The sequence below is a fragment of the Suricata suricatta genome, chromosome 17 (genome assembly GCF_006229205.1).
Source record: "Suricata suricatta isolate VVHF042 chromosome 17, meerkat_22Aug2017_6uvM2_HiC, whole genome shotgun sequence".
NCBI classification, from domain to species: Eukaryota; Metazoa; Chordata; class Mammalia; order Carnivora; family Herpestidae; genus Suricata; species Suricata suricatta.
Genome location: NC_043716.1, coordinates 55,357,236 through 55,367,339, shown reverse-complemented (window position 1 = coordinate 55,367,339; position 10,104 = coordinate 55,357,236). Strand labels below are relative to the sequence as shown.

The 10,104-nt window shown below is 59.7% G+C and overlaps 1 protein-coding gene across 1 annotated transcript in view; it reads left to right on the top strand.

Moving 5' to 3' along the window:
- Window positions 1–10,104, top strand: part of DNAH17 (dynein axonemal heavy chain 17) — a 96,711-nt gene that overhangs the window by 8,641 nt on the left and 77,966 nt on the right. Inside the window, exons 12-15 of the mRNA XM_029927093.1 lie at window positions 2,248–2,513; window positions 3,220–3,415; window positions 5,217–5,363; window positions 9,983–10,091. Of these exons, the coding sequence (XP_029782953.1) occupies window positions 2,248–2,513; window positions 3,220–3,415; window positions 5,217–5,363; window positions 9,983–10,091 (718 nt within the window). The remainder of the gene's footprint in view (window positions 1–2,247; window positions 2,514–3,219; window positions 3,416–5,216; window positions 5,364–9,982; window positions 10,092–10,104) is intronic.

The window sequence follows — 10,104 nt, the reverse complement described above, 5'->3', positions numbered from 1 at the left end:
GCTCCACGGGTCCTGAACACAGGTTTCAGCCCGTCCTAACCCGGAAATGGGGGTCTCCCCGCCCCACCCTGTGCTGGGGTCTCCCCAGCTAGAAGACAGTGCGGGAGCCGGGTGACAGCGCATGTCCCCTCCAGTCAGGGCAGGGCTGATGGCCCCTCTGCTGGGGCCGCTGAGGGGCTGGGGCTTTAGGCTCTTCAGGCCTGAGTAGGGAGCTGGGCCAGACCAATAAGGTGGTCGCCTTCCCCCTCGGCGCTCAGGAGCCTGGGTCACACTGAGGGGCGGGGCTTCGGGAGGAAGCCCCTCCCCCAGGCACTCTCAGGCCGGGGAGGGAACCTGGAGCTAAAAGATCCTGTTCAGCCCGGGCTTTGTCCTGCGGCTCCTCCCCCTCTCCTGCAGTGGCTTCAGTCCAGCTTCTGCTCGCAGAAAGGAAAGGTTCTCTCCTAAATTTTAATTTTGTGCTCATGCTAGATTAAAAAAAGAAAAAAACACAACAGGGACGCCTGAGTGGCTCAGTCGGTTAAATGTCTGACGTTAGCGGTTCTGCTCAGGTCCTGATCTCGCTGGTTGTGGGTTCGAGCTGACAGCTCAGAGCCCGGAGCCTGCTTCGGAGCCTCTGTCTGTCTCTGTCTCTCTCTGCTCCTCCCCTGCTCATGCTCTCTGTGTATGTATGTGTCTGTCTCTTTCTCTCTCAAAAATAAGTATTTAAAAAAGAAAGAAAGGAAACAAAGAAAAATGAGGGACAAAACGGCACCTGTAAACCGCCTCCACCTGCACTTCCCTCTGCTCGGAGCGATTTCTTTCCCTCTTGACCACCCCGTGCCCTGATGAGGGCAGAACCCCTGTGCTCCCCCCTCCCTCCCAGCCCCTTGATTCCCTGCAAGTTCCCAAGCTGCCTGGATGCCATTTCTCACTGTCAGGGATTCACAAACAGCCAGGAAAGTTCTAGAGCAATTTTCCGCATGATCTCCTGGCGGAAAATAAAATTAGCTTCCTTCCTGGAAGCCAAAAACCATGTAAACGTGAAAAGGGGGTGGGAGGGGACTGGACAGACAAGACATCATGAACCAACAAAAGGAACCTTTTTCTTCCAAGTGGCACTCGTCCATTTTGTGAGAACCGGCGCTGGTGACCCGGGTCGGTGGCCATGCCCTCTGGGGGAGCTGTGCCCCGAGTCTCGCTTTCTCCCGGTGATCCAGCTGCTCCGTCTGGCTTTCGGAGACCTGAGGATCTCTCCTCCTCTTTCTGCAGCCAGGTCTCGCTGTTCCCCAAAAAGGCCATTTTGGGGACATTGTCCTGTTTTTCACACCAAAAACTGAGGTGAATCTGAGACACAGGTCCGGGCCCTGAGAGCCCTAATACTTTGTGGCCTGAGCACCATGGATCTCTGTTTGCTTTAAGGCTGGCTCTCATCGGCCCGGGTCCAGGGTGACCTCAGGCCAGCTGAGGAGCTTCCAGAACTTTCTCCGTCTGGGTTCTAGAAGGCCTCCCCCTGTAGGCCCAGCCCAGGGCTTGCGCTGCACCTTGACTGTTGAGCTGTGATCTTTTAGGGCAATTCTCCATCTGATTCCAGCCAGCGCCTTACCCAGAACATCCAGATAAAAAAATCCTACTCTCTTCTACTGAGTTTTTAATTTTTTAAAGCCATTCCCAATGCTTAGCGAACGTAGACTGTGGGCGACGAGCCAGTGCTTGCAGAGGCCCTCGGTCACGGTCCCCGTTTTCAGAAACGTGCTATGTCGCCTCCTGGATTAATTCAGACCGATGGCACCCAGCAGCCAGGTCTGCAGGCCTGGCCTTTCCTCTCCGTGCACAGAACGCGGTAACCTGGGCTCGGCCCCCAGCGTCACGGCCTCCCCAACGTTCCAAGCCTCCCTCTGTGATTCCCTCAAATCCCCGGGGGTGACGTTCTCCATCGGTGCTTCCCACCCTTGGCGTCTCTGCTCGCTGCCGGGGACCGTGGTCCCCACTTCCGTCCTGCCCAGCCTGACGTCTCCTGGGCCTCCAATGTCACCAGACGGGCCTCGGACCTAGTTGTAGTGTTGGTTTCCAGCCAAGCGTTTTGGGGCTCCACATACGTCAACATGCAAACCGTGGGGGACCCCACTGAAGTAGCTGCTGCGCAGGGAAAGAGTCTGCGTCCCGTCGGGCCGGGTGCTCGCTCCGTTGCGCCAATGGTCATGTGGTGGGTGGTGGGGGCTGGGGGCGGGGCGGGGACCCTGGCGAAGGCTCGTCCTCCTTGCTCACCAGCTCACGTACATGTGCGGCGGCCTCCTGGAGCGGCCGCTCATCCAGGCTGAGGTGGTGCCCAGGTACTCGGTCATGCTGGAGCTGTTTGACACCGAGCTAGACCACGCCAAGGCCTTGTACGACGCCCAGCTCGCAGCTGCTGCGGCCGGGAATGTCCCCCCGATCCACAAGAACATGCCCCCCGTGGCCGGGCAGCTCAAGTGGAGTCTGGAGCTGCAGGAGAGGCTGGAGGTGTCCATGAGGGACCTGAAGCGCATCGACCACCCGTGAGTGCCAGCCGGGGCCTGGGTGGGCAGTGCGCCTCCGGGGCTCCAGGGGAGGGGAAGCTCTCCGGACTCCCGGGGGGCGATCCCACACTTCACTCCGCCCAGCCTGTCCTTCCCAAAGCACCATCCCAGAGGGGCCCACGCTCGTGTCCCCCCTCCTCTGGCGGGAGCCTTCTCAGCACGGCCACTAGGGACCTGGCTCGCCCTGCCCTTGCTGGGCAGCCTGATGGACGGCAGCAAAACCGTCTGGAGGAAGACCAGCGCTGGCTGTGCAGGCAGCACGTGTCACGGCAGGGTGCGGCCACTGTCCCTGTGCCCGAGACGCGGCAGGCGGAGGCAGGGAGAACAAAGCAAGGATTCAGCTGTGCCCTGACGGGAGGCTGCCGGCCGGGGACTGGAGGGGTGCTCTGCTGCGGCTGGTTCTGGGGCATAGTCGGCTTTGTTGGGTTGGTCCTGAGTTGGAAGAGAAGCTGGTGATCAACCAAGTTCTGACCATTTGGGGCCAACTGCTACACGGGTTATTGGTCAACACCGGGACCCGTTGCTGCACGTCACGGGCCCTCATCCGTTTGTCCATTCTGTCCCCTGGGCCCAGAGGAAATGGAGCCGGCTGCCTCAGCACCCCCAGATCCGGCAGCCGCACTTAGGGCGCCAAAGAGGCCCTGAGGGAGGTGTGCACCTCACCACCCCGTCTGACCAACTCCAGGGTCATGTCCAGCATGGAGGCCAAGCTGATCTACCAGAAGTACGACAAGCTGATGGAGCTGCTGAGAAGTTACCGCAGGAAGATCTACCGGCAGTGGGTGGCCGGCGTGGACCAGCACTGCCACTTCAACCTGGAGCAGCCCCTGGTCCGGCGGGACCCCATCACCAGCCTCATCCAGGTCAACTTCAGCAAAGCGGTGCGTGCCGGCCTGCCACTCTGTCTGGAGGGCGTCTGCCTCAAAGGTCCCAGGGGACCAGGGCCCCCTGGGGATGGCGGGTGGGAGAAGCCCAAAGAGCAGGCCTGTGGGGGGCTACGCCCGTGACGTCTTTAGCCAAAGCTTTGATGCCCAAGGCGTGTCCGGGGTGTGTGTAAGCCCCGCGGCCAAGCAGCGTCCTTGAAAGGGGCCTCAGCGACTATGGTCCTTTAGAGCATGGCTGCCTCTCGGGATCCTAAGAGGAAACATGGATTTGAGAATTGACAAACACAGAGTAAGGTCCTCGCGGGATTGGAGCAAGGGGGCCCCTGGTTACGTCAGGCAAAGCGGAGCGGATTCCCGCGCAGGCCGTGGGGCGTCCCGGGGCTCAAACCTGGGTAGCTGAGCAGAGCGCCGAAGGCAGAGCAGTGAGGTGGCCCGGACTCCTGCGAGGTTGCGCCTGCCGCTCTCCGGACCCCACAGCGATACCAGGGAGGCAGATGGGAGGTGTCCTCTGGAACCTTCTTTCACCAAAATCCATTCTTTTTTTTTTTTTTTTTTAGCTCAACAAATGTTCACTGAGCACCTACTTTGTGTATGTGCTTGGAATAGATTAGTGAGTGAGACAGACAAAATCTCTGTTCCTGGAGCTTCCCTTTTCCTGGGGGAGGGCAGGTGGGGGGAAGGAGAGGAGGGAGGGAAGGGGAGGGAGCAGGTGGGAGAAGGAGGAAGGGCGGGAAGGGATATAAGTTAGCGGAACACAAGCAGCAGGTGTGTAACGAATACCTGAATACCCGAGGGGGGGGGGTGGGCGCCTCAGAACCCGGAAGTGGGGGGCGGGGACAGGTTGAAGTTTGGGCGTTGGCGAGGACGTGCAGGAGGTCAGGGAGGCGGCAGGTTTGAGGAAAAGCCTTTGAGGAGAGCGAACGGCTGAGGCTGGGGCCACACAGTCTGTTCAAGGGCCGCGGGGAGGCCAGCGAGGTCTGGGGTCAGCCAGGAGTGAACAGAGGGTAGGGAGGGGCTGGGGGAGGGCAGAGGGCACTTAGAGCCCCCAGGGCCCTCGAAGGGGCTCGGGGTTTTGTTCCAGACGGCATGCCTGCTGTGTCGGGTTTTCGAGGGAGGGCCGGAGCACCCCGGTGCGGTTCACTCCTCTCAGGGACGCCCTAGGTGCCCTGTGTGGATAGCCTGGGGGCGGGAAGACCAGCTGGGAGCCTTTTGCCACAATCCAGGGGAGAGGCCGCGAGAAGGGGGTGGCCCAGATCGGCGTGTCCTCGATGAAGGTGTGGGGGATTTTGATCAGAGAGCCCGGGAGACTCGGCTCGTTGGAGATAGGCTGTTTGGGGGCTGGTGGGACCAGGCCAGCATTTCCAAGGGCAGACTTGTCACTGGCTGAGGCGGTGGGCAGAGCAGGCTGAGGGGCGAGACGGACTCCTCCGGCCACGCTGGGCTGGACGTGCAGACGGAGACCCCGCGCGGGCGGACACCGGAGTCTGCGGGTCGGGGGGAGGTCTGCTTGGGCACACAGACACGTGGGGCGGGGACCCCCACGTCGCAGGTTCGTGAAGCCACGCCGTTGGGGGAGGTCACCGAGGTGACGGCAATCGAGGGGGTTGACGCCCTGGGACTCACCACCACGCAAACCTCTGAGGTGTCAACGGAGCCTGACGGCGGAGGCCGGGAGGTCCCAGTGTCCTGGGTGCCGACGGGAGTGACCGGGGTGGGGGGGGGGCCTCCCCCTGCGTCGCTAAGGGGCCATATGGTTGGGGTCATGCCCTGACCTTTTCTGGGGTCCCCACGGCCCTAGTTGGTGGCGGTTCTGAGAGAAGTCAAGTACCTGAGCTTCCAGCAGCAGAAGGAGATCCCCAGCAGCGCCGAGAGTCTGTTCTCACAGCACGAGACCTTCCGGAAGTTCGTGGGCAACTTGGAGCTCATCGTCGGCTGGTACAATGAGGTAAACTGATGTCATTTTGTTCCATTTGCCAAGTGTGGGGTTTCGCTCAGAACCCGCGCAGGGGTGGGGTCTCCGAGCGCAGCGGAGGAGGTGAGGACACCCTCTTGTAACGTGCTCCAAGCCAACTCCGCTATCGACCCAAGCGGTGGCGGCAAAATGGCGACAGAAGAGCCAAAGATGGAAACCTTCCTGGACGCTGGCTTGCGTCCCAGGGTCGCTTAGCCGGGCTGTACTCTCCTAAGTGCGTTTGCCCGCCGGGAATCGCAAAGTCATTCCATGACTCCCAGTAGCAGGTGGCGGGGTGGGCGTCTCCTGGAATCCGTCTGGGATTACAGATTGCCCAGCGACCTGTGGCCCGGGAGGCGGATGGACAGAGCTGGCCTTGAGGTAGGCTGGATCCGGGCCTGGGAGGGGACAGGTCCGCCTGCGTTTTGTGGAGCAAGAATTGGTTTTTTGCCGGATCTGGGGGCCGCACGCGGGTAATCGTGCAGAAGCTGGTTCTGAATAAGGGCTCCGGTGACTGACAGGCCTCAGGCTGGGGCGGGGGGGCTGCCTTCTGTCTGTTCAGAGCACCTCCCTCCTGGCATGAGAGCCCCTGGAGCTGAATCCGAAATGGGAAGGGGACCCGGAAGGCCCGGCCTCGGGCCGCTGCCGGCACCCCTTTCCACACAGACCCCAGAAGACCCTTCCATTGGAGCCAGCTGACCTTGGCTCCTCCCCAGGCTGCAGCGGCTGCGGCTGCATGTGGGCCGTGCATGAGCTGCCACGGGGTGCCCCGGACGGAGTGGCTTCTCACAGCACACATCTACGCTCTTCCGGGTCCGGAGGTCAGATGTCCAAGATCCGTTTCCTTCTGCTAAAATCAGAGGCAGAGGGGCTGCTTCCTGACGGGCTAAGGGGCTTCCATGCCGTGTCCCCCCCTCGAGGCCGCCGCCTCCTTGGTCACGTCTCCTCCTTCCTCTCTGACCTTCTCACGTCCCTCTTACAAGGACCCTGTGATTGCATTGGGCTCGCCCGGATAATCAGGATGACCTACCAGCGGTGCCAAGGTCTCTAACTGAATCACATCCACAAATTCTCTTTTGCCAAGTAAGGTGGGACGTCACAGATCCCAGGGACTAGGATGCCAAGGTCCTTGGAGAGCTATTTGCCCCTCCCCCCCCGGCCTAATCCAAGGGGCCACCAAGATCCCCTCTCCTTGGAGCCCGGGGCATTTGGAACTGGGTGCCAGCCTCCTTCACGCGGGAGTCACAGAGAGGCAGAGAAGGACAGAGCACAGGCTGTGGAAGGAAGGGAACAGGGCGGCTCAGCCCAGGGCCAGCAAGGCCCCAAGAGTCAGAGGAGGTGCCTGGACGTGGGCTTTGGTGGCCCCAGCCCCGTGGGTCCCCCGGAGGCGTCCACGTGTGTGGGTGTCCTGTTCGTAAGCTTACTCCGCATGCTCTCGCCACACCTGAGCCGGTGGGTTTGTGGTTTGTGCAGCCAGCCTGCCCCCACACGCAGCAACCGTCTGGGACCTGGAGCGTCTTTGATTTTGTGCTTTGTGTCTTAAATCCGCCCGAGATGCCTCTGCTCCCGGATTCCTGAGCCGCAGGGCCGTGCCTCTGTTGCCGTCCCTCGCCTGTCTTGTGGGGTCCTGTACCGAACACCCAGGGCCACCATGCGTGTGCCTGCTGTCTGTCCCCTCCCCGGCGAGCTTGCTAGGTTCCATGTGAGTTGATGGCACCCCACACCGCACTCCTGTGACCTAGGAAAATGGCAGCGGTAACACTGTGAACCCAAAGGGGGTTTCGCCAACCTCTCACGGCGGGGAAGGTGGCCAGATAACACCACGATTGACCAGGCCCAGCAAGCTGCTGCCCACCATGGGTGCCAACCAGGAGAAGAGCTGGAAGATCAATGATAGAGGGCTCGGGGAGACCCAGGAAGCCCCCCTGCTCCTGGCGGAAGCGACCCCCTCCGTGGCCGTGCCGGGAAAGCCGGAAGCAAAGCGAAGCAGGCCGGCTCGTGGGGCACGTAGATTTGTCAGAAACCTCACCGCCACCCCGGGCACACCCACGCCGGGCACACCCACCAAAGAACGGACCACGCTCCATTCCTCACTCCATTCCACAAAGTAGGGCGTGCCGGTGGTAACGTCACCGGAAACGTGTCCGATGGAAACCGAAGGAGGCTTGTTTTCGTGAATTTCATTTTTCAAGATAAAATGGTAACCGGTGTATTTGTGGCGCCAACTACAAAGTACCGCCGTCTGCCTCACGTGCGTTTCCTTGAACTGGCTTTTTCCAGAAGCAACTGTCTTCAGGCCCGGAGACTGTCGCGCTTGGGGTCCCCAAGCGTCTCCCAGCCACAGCCGAGTGAGAAATGCCCGCAGGTCACTTTCAGAGCAGGAGACTTCCTCCTGGTGACTCCGAGGAAGAACGTCCAACCGCTGCAACACAGGATTAAAAACATCTGGTCTGCAGGACGCCTGGCGGGGGCTCAGTCGGTTGAGCCTCTGACTCTTGGTTTCGGCTCAGGGCGTGATCTCACGGTTCGTGGGTCGGAGCCCCACGTCGGGCTCTGTGCTGGCTCTCCCTCTCTCTGTGCCCCTCCCCTGCTCATGCGTGCACACCCTCAAATAAAAAAGGTCTGGTCGTCTCCTGTATTTCCGCACAAAGCCTAGCCACGCCCATTGCTCGCCAACTCAAGAAGCCAGAAGCACATTAGCTCCAGCTACGGATGCTGCCTGTCCCTCTCCCGTCCTTCTGCTGATACAAACGTTGGGTCAGGTGAGGAGCCCGGAGCTAGAGACGCTCACTGCCGACACGATCCCCCTCATTGGAGACGCGCCGGGCCCTTTATCGTGCTTTCTGTTGGCAACAGACGCCACCGGCCTGCAGACGGCTCACGTCTGTTAGTGTCCGAGCCGGAGAGCGGCGCACGGTGCTTTGAGGAGTCTGCTGGGGGTGGGGGTGGGGTCTGAGGGACCTCGTGTGTTGTTTCTCCAGGTCACACTCCCGAGGGCTGTGCCCTAAAGGCGCGGATTGAGAACACAGGCTGTTAAAAGACACACAGGACGGGCATATTATTACCTCATCGCAGACATAGTGGCTGCTTCTCTGGGCTGTTACTATGGAAAACAGGCAATAAACGAAGGGCCTTCCCGAGTCCCTGAGTGTCCCCGTGCGTCGTGGACAGGACACTCAGCCTCAGGCGCACGCTGCCCGCAGCGTCCCGGCCGGGCTGGCCCTGGACCCGGAGGCCGGGACGCACCTGCCGTCTCTGCCCGTGGCGTGGTCCTAGGGAACTCGGCCCCTTTTCCAGCGGAGAAGCTCTGCTCCCCTCTGACCTCGCACAGGGTTTGGTTACGAAACACACCACAGGGCGCCTGGGAAACGGTCTCACTTGGGATATGTTCTCAGAGCAAGGGCGCCAGTAATCGGGAGGGACCACAGCCCATTGTGGTTATTTAATATCTAAGCTCGGACGAGTGGAGTCAGCACCTCTCCTTTACTCGCTTTATAATTGCGTAGATGGATGTCTCTCCTTCCTGTCCTGTGTCTTCCGGTGATAGGCCTGTGCGCTTCCCTTCCCCGGCCTCACCCACCTGCGTAGGCAGTGCGTAGACTGAGCCACCCGAAGCACCGAAGCACCGAGGGCAGAGGTCGGCGGGCGGGGAGGGAGGGGGAGGGGGCACCGTGTGAAAGGACCAAGTGATGAGAAGTATTGTTCTGAAAGGGAAGTCGTCAGCATCTGATGTACAAGTTTAACTCTATTTTGCATCTCTCGCTTTATAAAGTAGAAGTGTCCTTGAAACGTTATATGAAAAACGTTGTGGGGGGGGCGCCTGGGGGGCCTCAGTTGGTTGAGCGTCTGACTTCAGCTCAGGTCATGATCTCACGTTCCTGGGTTCAAGCTCTGCGTCATCTGTGCTGACCGCCGGAGCCTGGAGCCTGCTTTGGGATCTGTGTGAGGCTTAAAAAAAACGTCAGTTCACAAAACAGGAGGAAAAAAGGAGAGGGAGGGGGTATACTGACTGTTCTTATAAATTATTCCTTTAAATAACAAGCACCATTGAGTCTTGGAATATTCTTCTATCTAGCAACATTTTAAAAAAATGTTTCTAAGTGTTTTATTTTTTGAGAGACAGAGGCAGAGTGTGAGTCAGGGAGAGGCAGAGAGAGAGGGAGACAGAGAATCCGAAGCAGGCTCCCGGCTCCCAGCTGTCAGCACAGAGCCCGACGTGGGGCTCAAACCCACAAACTGAGAGATCATGACCTGAGCTGAAGTCGGATGCTCAGCCGACTGAGCGCCCCGAGGCGCCCGTGTGTATGATTCTAAGCCGAGTAAAAACAGTTGTGGGTCACCCGCTCATTAGGGTCCTGTCATCACCCCTCCTCCTGTTTCTAGCCCCTTCCGTAGGTAACTAAGAGTTAAGTATATACATAAATCCCTGGTGACAGAAGTAGTTTGGGAAGGTGAGAGCTCCTGGAATTTGATTTATGCATAATTGCCAAGTAAGTGACACGAGTTTCAAGGGGCTCGGTTGGCACTGGGTTGGGAAAGCCTTCCCACGAGGCCCTGCAAAATCTGGTTGGATTCAGAACAAAGGCCCTGAGACTGTGGCCTTTTTGTTGCAGATAAAGACGACCATGATGGACGTAGAATTTCCACTGATCAGGTCAGAGCTGGGAGCCATCGATGCCAAACTGTCAGCTGCTGAAACCACACTGTTCTGGAATAGCGAAGGTACGGCGGCCGC